The following is an 18314-nucleotide window of genomic DNA, read 5'->3' on the forward strand; positions in this document are numbered from 1 at the left end:
AATCACACCAAATGTAAAAAGATCTTATTTAAAACTCTTGAGACGATGCAAACTTTCACTGTCTTTATTTACAGTACATAAATGAAAATTTACTATAAATGCTGTGAACTTCAGGATACATAAAAATAAAAAGGGGAAGTCTTTGAAAACACAACAGCATCAACTCTTTTCCCTGCACTACAAAGCAAAAAAGGCAATATCATCACAAGTCGTATGTCTGTAATGTTTAACTCTGACAATAAGCGATGCTTATTAAACATGAAACTAGAGTTCACATTCCACGTATTGTGTACACTGACATATAAAGCCCATAGACAGACATGAGATGAGTCTACAGCTACACTTTGCACTCAGTGCTGTAATCCAAAAATATAATAAACTATAGTACTTGGCAAGATATCTCTATCTGGCACCAAGCACTTTATATCGTGAGCACTGTCGGATGTGAGATCAGTCATGCGTCACACAGACATTACACAAACAACCTGAGAATAGGAAGTCTTCTTTGAGACAGTTGTGGCAGGTTTAAGCAATAGTTTGGTAATTACATAATATACAAACCAGCCGTCTTCACTTACTTTAATGTAGTCCAACACTTACCAGTACAATTAATTGTTCCTTTCCCTGCAGAAACAACTGTTGGATAAAGGTCGATGACAATTCAATCTAACCTGAATGAACTTGGGGATTACAGTTTGTGGAGAAAATTTACTCGTCAAGGCCCTCGTCCTCTTCTTCCTCTTCCTGCTGCTTGGCGTCCACCTCTGTCGTGTCTGAGAACTCGTGGAGGAGGACGTACTCGCGGCTGCTGAAGCCAAACTTGATGACGTCTTTTTCTTTTAGCTCGTAGTAGCGCTGTGATTCGATACGCTGGTTGTTCAGGTAGGTGCCGTTGCCGGATCCCAGGTCAATGATGTAAGGCCTTACCCTGCGGCCACTGGTGCCATCTGCACGTGTAAACTCCACCAGTCTACAGAAACACAGATAGAAAGGTGAACATATATGACTGAAGCAAAATGATCCAGGTTTATTGAGACATGGAGTGCAGTTTGTCTAATTGAAACAGATTGACGTTTAACAAGTAGTAAAACATGATGACTGTTTCTCTCACCTGTACTGGAATACTGCATGCTGCTTGGAGCAGGACGGGTGGTCAATGGGGATATCAGCGATTTTTCTCTGCCGCCCCAACAAATAGGCACTCTGTCTGTGAATGTACATGACTGGAAGGGGTTCATCATTCTTGAAAGGGTACAGTCGCCATCTGCGCTTGGGAATGCGAGCCTCAGGTGGCTCGTTGTACTTGATCACGACTCCCCGGAATGTGTTCGTATCTTCTGTCAATGCCCCAGAGAGTCCAAAGTTGGGCTTCTCTTTATCAGCAGGGGCAGCATTTGGGTCGTCATCACCTTCCTCTGACCTACTGAAATCCTGCTCCTGGTTTTCTTCACGCCGCTGTCTGTTTTCCCTGCGCCGCTCGTCATGCTGCTGTCTCTCAGCTTGTTGGGAGGCAAGCTCCTCTCGTTCTCTGTGTCTGTCTCCGCTGCGGCCTCTCTCCCGGGGTCTGTCAGTTTCCCATCTGCTTCGTCTCTCTTCTGGCTGGTTGTTTCTTCTCCTCCGTTCATCACCGCTACCCCGAGGATCGTCCCGCTCCTGTGAGATAATTGTTAAAAAAAGGAAGTTAAATTAAAATAATTGGTCAAAGACAAACTTTACATGGTTACTGTTTTGTATTTATTATTTTCATTTAAGTACATCTTTTTTCCATTTTCTCGTATCTCCTTTGTCGTCCTCATCTTTCATCGCTCTCTTGTCAATGTGCATCTTTTGTCTATGTGTTTTACTGTATCTCAAGTGTACTTTAATTTTGTCTTGCTTTTATTTGGGCTTTTTGCTTTAGTTTCTGTTTGCATAATGCTTTCTGAATATCAAGCTCTTGCATTGTCTGCCATAGCAATTTGTAAACTCAGTTTAAAGGTGCTATGTAAACAAATTGTTATAATACTTGCAGATATCTAACTACTAGGCAGCTGTTGTGTTCTTATACCCTTGTGGTAGCTATGTTATCTGGACCATCTATAACCACATGTGCTCATTAAAAGCCTGCCTGTAAAAATCAGATAGGGTTTGATTCGAAAAAAAGTGAGGTCTGTCAATGAAACACAGGTAACATACTATAGCACAAATTATAAGGAATGTTAAATGCTTGTAAGAATCAGTGTGCCAGTGTAAACTTGTGTCTGATAAACGTGTGTTCTCCATGTTTTAGGTGGCACATGCCCGTAAATAGTGGTATAACCAGATACTACTGAAACAATTTAGTCTTATTATTTTGAATTGAATATTGTTGATCATTTAGAAAAACATAATCACCCGTTTTATTCTGACATCTGCACCGCGATGGGGACTGCGACTTCTCCTGTTTCTGGGTGATCTGCTGCCTCGTCTCGCGGGTGATGCCTCTCTTCTACCCGGAGAGCGATCTCTCGTCCTGACGGGTGACCTACGCGAAAAACACAAACACAGGCTCCTAAACAACCTTAAACACTTAAAATAGCCAGAAAAGATATTAAGACGCGACTAACACGGGTTTAATCAATGTTTCTTGAGGGTTAGCGGACAAAACGTGTTTTAAGCTAATGATGACTCACTAGCCAACACTTTTAGAGTCTGTTTAGGTAAAAACTAAAACATTGGGGCAAAATTGAAGTAATTTTATGACTTTATATCAAAGTTACCTGCTCGTTCTTCTCCTCTGTGGACTTGAGTTGCCGCTGGATCGAGATCGCGAGCGGCGTGATGTCTGTGGCCTACCCGGGCTAAGTTGCTCCTGCTTTATCTTCACTTTGGACTCCCGCTCCGGAGACTCCCTCCTCTTGTGTCGCTTCTCTTTGGTCATTCTAAAATGTATCACCTAACTCAACCGTTGTGTGACCAAACATACATCTGCGTCTTTACCAAAGCATAAAAAAAACAAAGGCAAACTCAAGAATGTGGCGAACACAAACTTCAACTGTTATGCTCAAACTGCGCACTTCCGTTTCCGGTGGTACGGTGAAAATGTAATCCGGAACGATCGATGTTTGCTTTTTAACTTTGTTTCCGTCAAGTGCGACTCTCATTTATGGTCTTGAATAGATACAGGTACAATGTATTTTTTTTATACAATGATAAACTAATTCACACCAAGTAAACAACCAAACTGCACAGTTAATTTATAAAGCACAAAATAAATTACTTCCAAACTGCATTCAGAGGTTGTTTAAAATTAGAGTATAACATAAGGGGAACAGGTATTAATACCTAATAAAAACATTTTAACAAAAAACAAAAACATTTAAGGACAAATTTAAAGCAGAATCGTGTATGTGTCAAATGGCTAAAACTGTGGAATAGCTTTGATATAGAATTAAAAATGTCTTCTTCACTCAGTACCTTTAAAAAAATGTTCAAAAATAAGGTGATAAAACAAATTAAATGACGATTGTTTTTTGTTTTGTTTTTGCTTCTTAGTTTTTTACTCTTTTGGAACTTCAGTTATCTTTTTTTCTTTTTTTGTAAGAAATGTTATGAACTTTGTTCTACTTTGGTATGGTGCAGCTAAAGTTAAATAAGTAAATGGTTGCCAAACGGAATATGTTGTGTAAAAAGGGTAGGCATGACCGGAATAAATAAATAAATAAAATAGAATAAAATAAAATAAAATCAGCAGCGCCGCAGCTGTCGTATTTTGCAGTGCTGATTTAAATCTAATTATAGAATCTTCAACTACACTTTCACGAGCCTATATGTGTGTGACCAATCGACCGTCTATAAAATAATCAGAAAGAATATAAATATTTTTGTAGTCTATCAAGTGAATCCAACAGCCTATTTCAGCCGGACAAACCAAAATGGAACACTCCGGTACGCTGTTGCCATGACAACGCAAACTCTGAGCACAAATACTTTGCTAGCAACAGCACCGATATTAATGTAACTTCCCCAAACCAAGAAGCCTATTTTCTTAGATTATTATAATCATCATATTGTAAGACAATGATTCCACCAGCCGAGTCGCTCCTTAAATACGACAATCCAGTTTTGATCCGCAAAAGCACGGACAGAAAATCTCCAAAGGTGAGTTTACAAAGTAACTCCAGCCGAGTTTAGCTAACGTCACCTGTCGGTAACGTTGATGGAGGATGGTGAAAAGACAGGTGTGATAACAGGCAGGTAGGAGATGCAAGACTATAGGAAATTGACACAAAATAAAATAAAGTATATTAATAACCCAGTTTTAACAGACAATCTGATGTGTGCCAACTATGTCACGATCTGCAAACATTAATTGTTCATAAATGTATAAGCAATTTTGAACATTACAATAAATTATTATTAGGATAGGTAAAGCAAGTACAATGTTTAACATAAAATACTCTTCACTACAGGATCGTCCTTTGAGAGTGAGCCCTCAGCAGCCTCTGGACTCTTCCCCTGTCCCACCACCTCCTAAACTAAAATCCACCTCTGCTGACTCCACCAAGCAGGAACAGGAAGAGGTTCTGAACGCCATCCTTCCACCCAGGTATAGCTGTTCCCATCGACAGTATATCGTTTAACATGTTCAATCCACTCCTCTCATTTATCTCTACTTCTTATTGCAGGGAATGGATGGAAGGAAACCAGTTGTGGGTGCAGCAAGTGTCCAGTGCACCTTGTACAAGAACAGATGTCGTTCACCTGGAGGAGCTGCTGGACATAAAGCTACAGCAGAGGCAGGCCAGACAGACAGGAATCTGCCCAGTCCGCAGGGAGCTCTATTCTCAGTGCTTTGGTGAGTCTGCTGGTATGAATGATGAAGAACACACTGCCTTATACTTTTTTTGTGATGGACACTGCTTTATAAGGTTTTCTTCTAATGGCATGTAATTTTTGTCAACAGCAACATATACTTAACTGTCGGACCCTCTATTTCTCTATTTCTATAAGATGAGCTGATCAGACATGTGACAATCAACTGTGCTGAGAGGGGCATGCTGCTGTTGCGGGTCAGAAATGAGATACGAATGACTATTGATGCCTACCAGACTCTGTACGAAAGCAGCGTGGCTTTCGGTATGAGGAAAGCTCTACAGGCTGAGCAGGGCAAGGCTGACATGGAGAAAAGAGTAAGGACATTTGGTTATTTGTTACAACTTACAACAACTAATGGCACTACAACTAATTTGCTACTAAAGCTAAAGGAAGAATGATAAATGTTCATTCAGTTTGGTTTCCAGCAGAGGGCACCATTTCCCTTTCAGAATTACTGTAAAATAAGCATGGTCTGTAGTGTTTCTACATCCCCGATCCTGCATCTGGAACAAACTTACAAGTGTGTCCTATGACAAACCTAGATTGCCAATCTGGAGGAGGAAAAACAAAACCTAAAGAAGCAACTGAATGAACAAAAAGCTCAATGCGATGCGAATGAAAAGAGAGAAATCGAAAGGCGACAGAGTGAAGAAAAGAAGCACGCCGAAGAGATCCAGTTCTTCAAGAAAACCAACCAGCAGCTCAAGGTGATGTTTTACTAATATACACTACAGAAAAATATCTCTTGGTTTTAACACTAATAGTTGTTCGTCTTACATTTAAATATTTATTTCCCATCTCAGACCCAACTGGAAGGAATCATCACACCAAAGAAGTAACTTGGACCAACAAGAACTACTTATACATTTGTCCTGCTTCTAAATAATATCAATTAATACAAACTTAACTCATTGAAATAAGCAAATGTTTTATTTTTTTCCAACAGCATGACATGACAAGTACAGTTCAAACAATTGCTGTACAGTTCTCTTGAACATCAAGAGAGCATTAAAACCTGTAAATGATGAATGAACTGTCATTCAAACAGTAAAGGTTGAAGGGTGGAGAGGAAGTTGAAAGGCAGACACCAAGAAACCTGAGAGACACTCGAGGTCAAGATAAGGCATCAAGTGACCACTTGATAAGACCATTTAACAATAGTTAGTATTCCATCTTCTACCATCTCCACATTTTCATTAAAAACATGTTTTGTGGCGAATTTAAATAAAGATTTATTACTTATGTTGTGGTCTCCAGTCTAGTGCTTTGATCTTTTAGCCTTTTGGCCCTCTGTGGCTGACGCTGGGGCCTTTCTGTTCTTGTTCTTGTTTTTCACATTGTGTGTTTCGTAATAGCGCACACCAACTTTCTTTGCCTTCTTAGCACGGTCCATCGCTCTCCTCTGTAGAGATAGATAAAGAGAAACAGACAAAAATGATGAAATCTTCTGTTAAAAAATAAGACCAGAGCTTTTCATCTTATGACCTGTTACATCAGTTAGAGGAATCGACATTAATCTGTCTTGTCGAGGCAGAGCGATCTGTTTGACGTCAGAGAGAACAAACACTGCATACCTGTTTAGAAGTCAGTTTGTGCTTCTGGTTGGACTCTTCGTCATCCTCGGCTCTCCTCTTCCTCTGGTTTGCAGCTGAAGTCAAACAAAGATTAACAGATTTGATGTCAGTGCCAGGCTGATCTCTATGTTGAGCTGACCTAGTTGTGTAACTACAGGTATTCGTGTCAACCTTTGGAAACTGCATCATCATACCAGTAAGATAGCATGCTTGTGTTTTGTTATTTAGTTCCGAGAAACCGTGTAAGATTTTCCGCAAAAATAATTTCTTTATTCATCACCATATAAAGTCATAACAAACATGTTGACTACCTTTTTTCTGCGCTTGTTTAGCTGCTGCCGCTTGTTTATTCTTCATGTCTGTGAACACTTTGTCAGAGAGTGCCTTAGGTATCCTGTCCAAGGGGGAAAAAAGCAAATCATTACACGACAAGCAAACAGTTTATTCCTGTTGAGATCTGCTGAATGAAGAGTAACTTAATTAGGCTAAGAGTAACTAATATAACTTTTATTTTTCTTTGTGCTTCAGTGTTTAGGCTGAAATTCAGCAACAGGAGATGAAGATTAAAGAAAACAAAGACATGCAAAATTATGGGCACTGATCAACATTCAAACTGACGACTGCTAGTCCTTTGAGGCTCAAAGGCTGGTGAGCATGGTTAGTTAAAATGTATGGCATCTCTGCCTGGCAGCGTCATGTTACTTTACTGGATAAAACAAATTAGGGCTATACTCAAAACAATGAAAATATGCAAGTGAGGTTTGGGTGCGAGTAGACCGACCGGATTTCGGAGAAGCGTTTGGATTTAGCGCGGTCCAAGAACTGCTTGTACTTTGCGATCTTCGCATCCAGCTCACGAACCACCTCGCGTGAACTCTTGTTGCCGGTTGCTTTGCCGCTCTGAGCTGTGGAGGGCTTGGAGTCCTCAGTCTCTCCATCAGCCGGTTCAACATTGGCCCCTTCTTCCTCTCCACCATCCTCTTCCTCGCTGTCTTGCTCGCCATCAGAGCCGGAGAAGTCGGACATGTCCAGGTCGGGCATCTCCACAGGAACCAAGTCTTCCTCGCAGAACTCGGGCGCCACATTGATCTTGCCAAAGTTCTGTCGTACATGAGCCAGAATCTTCTGAACTTGTTCCTTTTGTTTCTGCTGCCGCTGCTGCTGGGCCTCATGTTCCTCTGAGACGGCATCCGGATTCACAGGCTGTTCCTCCTGCACATTCTCAGCTAGCTCGGAGGGTGCCTCAACTGCCAAATGCTCCTTTTCCTGGAAACATTGGAGTAAGAAAAAGGAAAGTTGACGCATATGGCACAGGTTGGTGTAAAAAATAAGGTGTTATACTGAAAAGACACAAGTGCTACCTCTTGATCTCCTTCAGGTCCAGGGGGTTTCACAAAGAAGGGGATGCGTCCTCTCTGCCAATCGTTCAACACCATTTTGGAGACTGTGGAGAGATCTGGCTCTCCACCCTGTCCAATATCAACAATACATGCTCATTAAGAGTATAGCACATAATGTAAGCAATCAGGAAATAGACCATACATAATACTTAGGAGCTTTGTCTTACACAATAAGAATACACTGGCCTTTTATTATGAAAGAGAAATTATTACAATGTTTTATTTGGGGACGACATTCGCTGCTTGTTGGAACCTCTATGGCAGATTTTGATAAAATAAGTAAATCTAATAAAACTTGGGGGAAGCAGTGTCATTAAGTAACACAATGAAAGAGGAACATTCAGACCTTCAGGAGTTTCCCACTACGGAACGCCAGCTTCTCAAGGAAGTCTTCAGCATTGTTCCAAGTGGGGATGCGGTAGGTCTTCTGAATGTATTCTGGCTTGGCCCGCTCCAGCACGGCCCCGATGTGCTCCTCTGGGTTCCTGATCTTCTCCACTTGAACCTTTGAGAGGAAAGGGATGAGAGAGGCGTGCAATTTAAGATGTGAACCTGCAACCTTTCAGTTACGGAGACTGCGTGGCCAACATGTTAAACCTGGGATTTGGGAAAAGGATCCAGAGGATTAGCATCAGAGCTGATCAAGGCATTTTTTGAACAGCCGGGTGTTAGCTATAGGAATTCTTTCATCATTTCACGCAAGATACTTGAGCTGTCAAAAATGCCACAGTAACAGTTGGCGGATTATCCAGAGTTACTTTGTTTCTGTAAAGATGGATTGCTGCTGAGGCTTTCAGATGCTACTGTTTTTCAGGGCTATGAGAAGCACAGATGAACTTTCATTTACCTCTAGTGTATTGGGCTGGAAGCAGAAAAGACACTTACCACTCCTTTTAGGACGATATCAGATTCACTGTCTTCTGAAGGGTAGACAACACCAGGACAGTCAATGAGGAAGATGCGCCGCATCAAGGTGATGTACTGCCACACCTAAGAGAGTAAGGACATCAATCATCTTGTTGGTATGTAATGATATAAAGAGATGAGTCAGCTTTGATGAAAAAGGAGGCAAAATATATTTTTAAAAACTCTTTAAAGGCTGTTTTTAATCTGAGCATGAACTGTGATAACTGATAACTCCTTGTCCTGTCACAAACAACTCCAATCATGGTATTATGTTTAGCATGAACAGAAATACAAACCCATTCTAACAGAAGACCACATACTCAAACAGGTGAGTATGTGGTGAGATTCAAAGACAAGGTAAGACATAGAGCAGTACATAGAGCAGTAGTGGCAACAGGCCCATCAGATTCACTGGATAGGCGTGGAAAAAAGTCTGTCCTCTGCTCTGGTCCAAGTTTACAGCTTTGGTAAGCACTGAAAGGTAAACAAATACCCCGTTCCCACCAAAAGAACGCGTTGACGCAGGTTTTCAGACCTGGAAGGTCCTGCTAGTAAATGCCGATTGTCTCTTTTCCCATTGCCAGTGGAGTATACTCCTGTCGGTCTCTTTTCTGCTGCGTCACAAACACGCTGGACACAGGGTTAGTAAATGGTAGTACGCACAAAGAGCTTAAATTATAGTCTTTGGTAAGCATCATGGATGCCAGTGAAGATGTTACGGTGGTTAGGTCTTTATTGTATCTATTACTCGTTCAGTCTGTTTATCAAACTCGCCGCCAACAAATTTGAAACGATGTTTGAGCGCTGCTCGGACAGAGACGGGCGGAATTTGCAGCTGAGATGATAGTGAGATTAGCATGTCGACACGGGTTTTGTGTTCCCAACAATGCCGATCAGAGCCGAGGCGATAATTATCCAGGTCAACTTAAAAGTCATTTGACCCGCGTCTGAAAACCGATTGTAGCCTTTCCCACTGAGCAAAAAAGCCGGGTTTTTTGAACAGTGGGAAAGAGGCTATATATCCCATTCTCCCTGCTTTGGATAACTGAGGTTTTCAGACAGGTTTCCAAACTGGATGAACAGCCCACGAAAGAGGAAATTAAAGATAAAATGTTGTTGCTCTTTCTCTTGGCCCAGTCTACACTTTGATCATTAGATAGCTTAAAATACTGAACCGACCCTTTCTTTTGTTGCAGCTATAAACAATTGCAAAGTAAGGAAGAGGCACATGTATATTTTAGCTCACAGCACCTCTCCAGTGAAGCAAGCTCTTCTCTTCACTCTATAATATCTGTCGTAACTTCTCTGTAAATGTGGTAGGATCTGTTTTGTGCTTATTGTACATCCGAGGTCTCAAACAGTCTTCAGTGTAATGTCTTCAAACCTTCAGATTCATTGTGTAACTTGACTTCTTCCTTGCTGCGTTCTCCCCCCCCTCTGTTGTATATCAGTTTTAAATCTAGTTTGCATGGTTGAGACCACACTTGGACCTTACCTTTGTTTCTCCGGCGAGCGGTGCTACATTGCAGACTTTTTTAGACCGCAGCGTGTTGATGACGGAGCTCTTTCCCACATTGGGATAGCCAATGAAACCCACACTTATCTGTTTCTTGTCTGTGTGGAGCTGCGGGAAGACAAAAAAATAAAGTCAGAGTGTTGTGTTTCCTGAACAACAGACTCAGGCTGTCGTCAGTTCACGAAGGCAATTTTAGACGGGGCTCTGTTTCCATCAGCAATAAAAAAGTTAACTTGTCATCACTCCAGAACTAGAATGTAATTTGTTCAAAACACATACCAAAGAATATCTTAAAAAGGTATTTTTTATGTGGCCAAGATAATCATGGAGATCTAAAACCTTTTAAAGCGAGAGATATAACAATCTTTAATTTATTTTCTGTCCCCTGATGGGCTGTTCTGGAACAGGTTTTCACCTTGTTAGATCCAGACTTCCAGGTGAATGTGTTCCAACAGAGAAAAACTTTAACAAGGAAAAACAAAGTTTTCTGTCTCTTTCATGAAAGCCTTTAAATCCAAATATTAAATCTAACAAGGAAATTCCTTTTGAATATGAAGCCGTAATTTTTCACCGTTCAGATCTTTTATGTACCCCGCTTTCATAAGCACGCTACATTCCTCAGCTACTACGCAGGCTGCATGTTCAGGTTGGGGGAAGGATAGAAACTTTCAAAACAGTAAAGGTAACTTTAGGTCAGGTTAGCGAGACATGTTATTATGTAGAGAACAGGTTTTCAGGAACCCTTTTTTAATGAGAAAATGATGACTTAACTAATATAACAGCCATTAAGAGAGACTGACAGACAAGTCTCCATCTTCCTTAATATTAAAATAAAGCTAATCTCTTTTTTATGTTTTATGAATTTGGTTAAAATTACCAATTTTGATCATTGCGTTTCCCTAACAATATTAATTAATATTGACAATAAATATTAATTATTAAGCCCGCCCCTTTGTATTTAGTTATAAAATGTGTCCGGTCTGAATTAGCCAATCACAGCGACTCTGTACCGTGACTTGTGTCAGCAGCGCGCACGCAGAGGTTGTGTCATTCAGGAGCTATGGCAACTCGCTGTAAATTTCCTGTATCTCCTTCTGCCGACAACACGACATATACTACTAAAGAAGCAAAAAGAAGGAAGAGCTTGGAGGGGGAAAAAAAGCTACAAAGAGAGCCCTAAATAAAAAGAGGGATCAGACGAGTGGGAGTGTAAGGGGCTGAAGAGAGAAGCGATGCAGAGGTCGCCCTGTTCCTTCTTGACAGGTAATGATAGTTTTTATGGTAACAGCTATGGGCAGCACTAAGCTCCATACCAAGAGGTAAAAAGGTGGTCCACACCAAGAAACATAACCATAATGATAAGTAGTCTTTCAACAGTTATAAAAGTATTAAAGTGCACTTTTTGGGATAAACAGCATCTCTCCTCTCCTTGTCTCGGTGCTGCAGAGAGACGCACCGCAAAACAGCTGCGTGGCAAACACCAGTTGCAAAATGTGTGTGCATGTTTGGTGTAGCCGAGTAACACAGAGAGGCAGAAGGTTTTTTACATTGGTTGCTTACTGCCACTTTAAGTACTAAAATGATAACTTTAATATTACGTTTTCATCTATTAAAAAAAATCATGCACTTATAAATCAAAGAATATCCAAGAGCCCAAGGAAAGACATAGTTCTGTTGTGTACAATATCTTCCTAGGTGGGACAGTGAGCTAAGGCAGATAGAGACATAAATCTGTGATATATGTTATTGTTATTGAAGTTTTAGGCTCATGACAAATCCACTTGAAATTGAGTGCTTACCTTGCCAAACTGTCTGAGCAGCTGGATGAGGGAGCCCTTTCCAAAGGAGTTGGTGAGGCTGGCATGGAAAGCCAGAGTGGGATACTCGTGGGATAAAACAGCTACCCATCGTTTCTGGTTCAAAATTGGTTGCAGATAAAAAAGAAAGATGCTTAATTTATTTTAATTTAATTTAAAAACCAGAAGCCAAATACCATCATTCCCAGTCCAATGGGATGAGCGTGTTGTAAATTCTTCTTACCGTGACCCAGGTGGGGATGAGGTCACATTTGTTGAGAACAAAGATCAGATGTTTCCAAGGTTTCTCCTTCTTCATGTACGTCTCTATGCTCTTGGAGCGCGTTCCCATGGGATCACGAGCATCCAGCACTTGGATGATGACATCAGAGGAGTCAATCACCTATAAATATGAAACAGTCAGGAATGTTGCAGGACCCTATAACCGGTACTTTTAAAATGATGAACAGCACAGAGAGGAGAACAGAAACGGCACCTTGTAAAGTTCTCCCCAGATCCTCTTGGACTGACCCTTTTTGAAGATTTCCTCACGGGCTTCATCTCTGTTGCATTGTGAGAATTAGAATTATTTATAAAACATATTTATTTCAACCTTTAAATCTGTTTTTGCAAGTTAAAGTAGCCCGTAGACTATAAGTGATTATAGTGTCTGAAAGTCTTACCGGACCCCCGTGTCCTCGGTCACCAGGTCTGTGTCTTTGTCTGCATTGTAGGTCATGGCTGAGGCCTCAGCCTGTTCAAGGAGGTCCTTCACATCCCCCACCACGAGACTGGGCCTTTTCCTCTGAGCCTTGGGCCCAAACGTGGTCTCAAAACCCTCAGTGTCAAGAATGTGGACTTTGGAGTTCTGCAAGTGTAGAGACAGAAAGAAAAGCATGAGACGTGCAACAGCCAACCAGTCTGACATTTTATTTTTTACAGACAAGGACAAGAGATTTCTATGGATCTTTCAGTCTTAGAAGAACCTTCATTTATCTACGTGTAAACAGTTCATACATAGCAGAGAGCAGGACGACATTCAAATGAGTAATTAAACAGGATGCTTAGCCAACAAAAAGGCATTGCAGTAGGGCTAGGGTGACATGTCGATGTAATTGATTACGGAAATTTGTCAATTTGTATAACGTGCGTCGATGCGTTGCAAAAACAAGAGGGCTGAGTCAAGAGCTGGAGCACAGTTCAGTTCTGTGCGTGCAGAAACGGATCTTGTCACTCTCTGCTGCCGGTCTCCTGGGGCGCCACGTTCTGGGGAGCGCTGGCTTGAAGCCCCGGTACGCCTTTATACGTGGGGCGCACGCTTTAACCGCAGAGTTAAACCGGCGCCCCAGTTATAACCAATTTTGACACGCCCACAGCGATGCAGCCCTTCCAGGGACTACAGACATAATGAAAGAACAAATCCATACAGTAAACAGAACACCAAAATATGCAACAAAGACGCCAATAGAACAGCCAAGTGTGTGCCAGGGCTGATTAAATGTTCCAACAGTATTAAATCACGAGCCATGCCTCTGTTAGAACATTGCCATGAGAGGAGTGGGACCAAAAGTTTACAAGGTTTGTCGGAAAGAATACTATTAAAGGCTTTAGTTTGCCAAGATCTTCTACAGGACAATCTGGTTCTTTGGGAAAGCATGTCCTGTACCGAACCACAAACTCTGGTATAATTCAAGGCTTATTGGAATAATGTAATTCCAGTGGTCATTCAACAGCCACGAATCCAGCCTGAGGAGCATTGTTCTACACTTGTGGCGTATCAAAATCAACACATTAATAGGCTTTAAGCCCTTAAGTAGGCGATGACGGGGGAAAAATAATGCCCTGAATTCTACACCAAAATGACCCTGTGCTGGTCACACATACTCATAGTACGAATGGAAAGAACAAAACTAATTAGATTTAATGATAAGATGGTTATTGTCATATAACAGTTACTTTATGCGACTTGTACATCAATTATTAGACGTGAATATACAAGAAAGAAAATCTCTAGCTGCTTAAAAATGTAAGAAACTTATCAATTCAACTCGAGGAGTGGAGGACACAGAAAAAAACCAAAATGTTGCAATCTTGGAAGAGAACAAAAAGAACTGGATCTTATTCGAGTTTGCGTTGGTTATGAGGTGCAGAAGTCAAAGTCTGGCAGAGTGCAACCCTCCCATGCCAAGCACAGAGCCAGCACACTCTGGGTCACACTGGGCCAACGTGAGAATTGAATGAGGATTAAAGTAAACCCTCATGTTCCCTTCACCTCATAAAATCAAAAGGAACAAGCTACTGAGTAAAAACGGAGGCATGATTCTCATCTGCTCAGCATGATTAAAGCCAGGTAAAAACGCCAATTGTTTTATTTGCCTAATATACGATCAATAAAATTTGTAAAAGACTCAAATATACAATGCACACTTACATCTTTAGGAGAGTAGTCCTAGCCCACAAAGACCATTATACATAAAGCACAGCTCATTCTGCCTTTGCACAACAGTAAAAAGAGGTCTGGATTCTTTATACTTACATGGGCTTTGACTCTGTCATGCAAGAGGGACATGGGGAGTTTGCTTTGTCTCATCACCACACGATACGGATCTTTCTGTACTGCTCCCATCTCTTCTTGGAACTTCTGGAGGGACGACTGTTTGATTACACGGGTGTTTGCTGAAATAGAGAATATCCAGATGCAGAGTGTGATCAGTTTAGTTTAGATTCCCCATATTGGATCACATTTGTAACCCACTGTCTTATCAGATCACTGTTTCCCCTCACACACACACACACCGGTGAGTTATATCAGATCTACTTAAATGTGCTAATTAAAGTCCGGATATGAATTTTTACAAAAGGACGTCCTTTGTTTTGTACCTGCCTTGCAGTAGCATAAACTAATCCCTTCAGAGGGGGACTAAAATTAGACAGTGCTTTACATTTGGATTTATTAATCTAATTCAGTCCTAGTCCTTGAAACTTTATTCTAGAAAAAGTGAAAGCCCGACAACCCTTCCACATGCAGTGGTTGTTCTGCATTCTGTCAACTATCAAACCTAACAAAAAGTCTGCAGACTGCTTGTGAATGATGTAGTAATGTTAGTACTGTTTTATGCTTGAACAACCAGCACCTATTATTGATTGTATTGTCTCGCTAATGTCACAAATAAGTGGCACTTAGTAGAGATCATTTTGAATGCAAAGTGTAATGGTTAAGGTTTTAATATTTCCAGTGTTCCAAATTTAGTAAAGGTGGCACTGAACACAAAATGTCCCAGACACCTTATAGTTGTTTACGCAAAAAATCCATGACATCAGTGCTGTGTTGCATATCACCACCAACAATACACAAGAATCTCCACTTTATTGTCACATCTAGTAATGTTGTTTTCCTCCACCAAGACAGAGAGTCTAACATGGACCACTTAAAAAAGTAAGGAAGCACACTTACTAAACCACTTGATATTTGGTTCAACTCTGGCTACAGTCCCTGGAGCCACAGTGGACTGGAACTGTAAAGGTTTGATGACTTGTCCACGGTTATTACTGTGAACAGAGCAGGGGTAGTGTAAATTCAGCGGTGTCATTACATTTATCTGTGACGTAAAGAAAATGTACCAGTCAGCAGCTCACAAGAAGAATTTAAAAAGTTGTATCAATTACCATCTCTGCTTTTGTCTGTACATATTCAGACGCTTGATTGTGGATCGGTCCCTCATGTTGTTTCCACCAGCACCTTTAGCTCGATCTGAAAATGATACAAATGGTAACTTCAATGAATTATCCTTTAGACAACACACATATATAACCTGAACATAACAATATCAGTATATAATATTAAGTAACATCTGTAATGCTCCAATAGACTCATTCTGTACATTTAATAATGGCAACTTTTCCAGACTTAAGTAAGAACTATATGTAGCGACCCTCCCTCAAAGCTGAATATCTAACTGTCAAATTTAAAAGGGTACTTCAGAATGCTTCAGTTACTGTGTTTGTTATACAATATCTTAAGTCAAGTTTTAGGTAAGTCTGTCTGAGATATAGTTTTCATTTTGATACAATGCACACTTAACGTAAGTGACAAGTGTATTCAAAGACAGGAAAATAACAATAAAGACACATTTCAGGCAAGCATAGCATTAGCTGTAAACAAACGTTGTTGCTAATTCGGGTTAGCTCACCAGGGTTGCTGCTGGACGATGAGGGGTTTATCGAGCTTTTCCCCTTGAACCGAGGCTTCACCATTTTGACGGCTTAGTCGGCGAAGTCTTCACCGGATAAAGAAAATAAAGACACAACACGAGGGTGTCTGAAAGCTGAAGTTTAGTTGCTGTGTTCCCCGTCAGATGTAAACTCTGCACCGTACACGTGTTGTTACGGTGAAGCCGGAAAGACGTCATCAAGAGAGCGACAGCGACAAGAACCAATCAGAGGAGCCACTGTGAGCTGATACAGAGCATCACGGTATGTTGTAATAACTTTAGTTTTATGAAGTATTAGGGCTCTTGGATTGGCATATTTAAAGTCATTCATGTGAAATGAAAGCACATTTTTCGAGAGGTAAGCTTTGGATTCTAATATTAACGGTATTTACAGTAATGGAAATGTAATATTAGCATGATAATATAAATCAATTCAAGCAGCTGACACATTGAAATTCTGACAAAAATAATAATTCTTCAACTGACAGTCGAGCTCAGTTATGAGTCTTAGAAAAGTAAAACTGCTGTGCTCTTTCTGTCCCAGAAGAGGGTGCAACACAGTTTCAGTTTCGGGGCTTTGTCATAAACTAACATAGGCTACTGAATATCCATAATGTGTGGTGCTGATTTTAGCTTCATAACCTGAGTGGCTGGTGTCCCCAATTTGGATTAATTAAAAACAAGGTCATGGGGTTATCAAATTTGAAAGAAAAAAGGTAAGGAATAGATGTGTTCAGGCTAAAATAAGGCAAGAAAATGAATTCAGGATCAGGCATGTGGCAGGGATTTTTTTAAAGAAATACTGGGGATAGCCTAGCTTATTAAATGCATAGTCAAATTAAAACTACAATACTTTACAACCGAGTCCAGTTGCCTTTTGGATTCAGCTTAGAATAACCACAACCTGGATGTCTGAGAACCTTCACAGCCAATACTATACAACATAAATGTTGACAAAACTAAATAGGTACAGGTAGTAAAATGTTGTGCTCTCTTCGTTTGCAAGTCATTTTGGAATATAATATTCAAGAGAATAAATACTCTATATGGACTGTATGATTTTTATTAAAGCAGAAGTGATGGAGGGCTCAGAAGGCCTATTGGACACCAGTTTGTATGAAAGGCAGAGGTTGTCTTGTTGTGATGATACTGCCCTCACAGCGTGTACGGTATGTAACACAAGTGTGGCTCAGGGCCAAGGTAGGCAAGTTCATAGAGACTCCGGCCTGGAGAGGCGCCATCCAGTTTTCAGTTTATACAGCAGGGAGAGCGAGGAATGTTCTCTGTTCATTTTCATACACATGAAATTGGAACTGACTACATGAGCAATCACCTGCAATAAATTATTTTTTCAATCAGGAAGTAGAATTTTTCCCCTTCAAACTGAAATCAAAGCAGTAGAAAATCCAAGCGGATGAAACAAAAAGGAAATGTTTGGGATCAATGTAAACATTTCCTCTGATTTAAAATCTACATTACAATATAAAAGCCTTACAAAGAATATTTATGCAGCGGGTCGAGAAACAAACACTGTCAAGTGCTTTTTATTTCAAGCCAATTTCAATTTAAACCCAAACTGTTGTTGTTGAACTTCCAAATTCTTACCATCTTTACCTTTAAATGTTTTACAAAGAACGAGTATTTCTGCATGTAGTTGCTTTTCTTTCAGTGCCTCTTTATGCACCCTGATGAATGCCTTCAGTACTACTAATTATTTATCATCCTAGCTTGTAGCGCCTTCAAATCCAACACACCCTTTTAAGGGCCTATTTTAAAACCCTTATTCTCAGCACTGGTTGACTCATAGAGACAAAAGTTTTAGGTTGCTCTGAGGAAATATAATTTCCTCAGATAAAAAAAAAACCCACAACCAGTGAACCCCTCAAATTAAAAGAAGCACTAAACAGCTTGCGTATGTAGCCTCAGTCATTCTGTCTTCAGAATGAATCAAGGGAATAATTTGTCTGTCCTCATGTCTTTATTCAGCGGTTGAGCATTTTACAGCTGCTGAACCAACAGGTTGGCTGAACTTCATGTGACCTTGATTTGCATGAGAGCAAGCAGTTAGACAAGAC

At 40.6% G+C, this 18314-nt stretch overlaps 3 protein-coding genes across 3 annotated transcripts; 1 reads left to right on the forward strand and 2 right to left on the reverse strand.

The window, feature by feature from the left end:
• Positions 1 to 48: 48 nt before the first annotated feature.
• On the reverse strand, positions 49 to 3032 carry snip1 (Smad nuclear interacting protein). The gene is made up of 4 exons (XM_069655809.1): positions 2739 to 3032; positions 2374 to 2503; positions 1112 to 1653; positions 49 to 970 (listed from the first exon to the last, which is right to left on the reverse strand). Exons 1-4 carry the CDS (start codon positions 2897 to 2899, stop codon positions 709 to 711), a joined length of 1095 nt encoding a protein of 364 aa, XP_069511910.1. The 5' UTR covers positions 2900 to 3032; the 3' UTR covers positions 49 to 708.
• A 1006-nt stretch (positions 3033 to 4038) lies between these two features.
• On the forward strand, positions 4039 to 5692 carry dnali1 (dynein, axonemal, light intermediate chain 1). The gene is made up of 6 exons (XM_069655928.1): positions 4039 to 4119; positions 4431 to 4567; positions 4647 to 4816; positions 4972 to 5150; positions 5379 to 5543; positions 5640 to 5692. Exons 1-6 carry the CDS (start codon positions 4039 to 4041, stop codon positions 5673 to 5675), a joined length of 768 nt encoding a protein of 255 aa, XP_069512029.1. The 3' UTR covers positions 5676 to 5692.
• A 61-nt stretch (positions 5693 to 5753) lies between these two features.
• gnl2 (G protein nucleolar 2) lies at positions 5754 to 16410 on the reverse strand. The gene is made up of 16 exons (XM_069655926.1): positions 16219 to 16410; positions 15695 to 15779; positions 15483 to 15577; positions 14565 to 14704; positions 12712 to 12896; positions 12525 to 12591; positions 12273 to 12431; positions 12032 to 12145; positions 10212 to 10340; positions 8696 to 8800; positions 8157 to 8315; positions 7772 to 7879; positions 7192 to 7676; positions 6722 to 6804; positions 6411 to 6484; positions 5754 to 6238 (listed from the first exon to the last, which is right to left on the reverse strand). The coding sequence occupies exons 1-16, from the start codon at positions 16280 to 16282 to the stop codon at positions 6095 to 6097; spliced, it is 2196 nt and encodes a 731-aa protein (XP_069512027.1). The 5' UTR covers positions 16283 to 16410; the 3' UTR covers positions 5754 to 6094.
• Positions 16411 to 18314: the final 1904 nt, after the last annotated feature.

Source organism: Semicossyphus pulcher, unplaced genomic scaffold, assembly GCF_022749685.1.
Source record: "Semicossyphus pulcher isolate SPU_LCO1_2020_fin unplaced genomic scaffold, fSemPul1.0.p SCAF_9, whole genome shotgun sequence".
NCBI lineage: Eukaryota > Metazoa > Chordata > Actinopteri > Labriformes > Labridae > Semicossyphus > Semicossyphus pulcher.

Coding starts and splice junctions, on each gene's coding strand:
- snip1 (XM_069655809.1), bottom strand. CDS start 2,899: ATGACCAAAGAGAAGCGACACAAGAGGAGGGAGTCTCCGGAGCGGGAG. Junction 1,654..2,373: donor CAGATGTCAGAATAAAACGG/GTGATTATGTTT, acceptor ATTATCTCACAG/GAGCGGGACGATCCTCGGGG. Junction 971..1,111: donor CATGCAGTATTCCAGTACAG/GTGAGAGAAACA, acceptor GTGTTTCTGTAG/ACTGGTGGAGTTTACACGTG.
- gnl2 (XM_069655926.1), bottom strand. CDS start 16,282: ATGGTGAAGCCTCGGTTCAAGGGGAAAAGCTCGATAAACCCCTCATCG. Junction 15,578..15,694: donor TACAGACAAAAGCAGAGATG/GTAATTGATACA, acceptor CTCTGTTCACAG/TAATAACCGTGGACAAGTCA. Junction 7,677..7,771: donor GACCTGAAGGAGATCAAGAG/GTAGCACTTGTG, acceptor CAATGTTTCCAG/GAAAAGGAGCATTTGGCAGT.
- dnali1 (XM_069655928.1), top strand. CDS start 4,039: ATGATTCCACCAGCCGAGTCGCTCCTTAAATACGACAATCCAGTTTTG. Junction 4,817..4,971: donor GCTCTATTCTCAGTGCTTTG/GTGAGTCTGCTG, acceptor TATTTCTATAAG/ATGAGCTGATCAGACATGTG. Junction 5,544..5,639: donor AAACCAACCAGCAGCTCAAG/GTGATGTTTTAC, acceptor TTCCCATCTCAG/ACCCAACTGGAAGGAATCAT.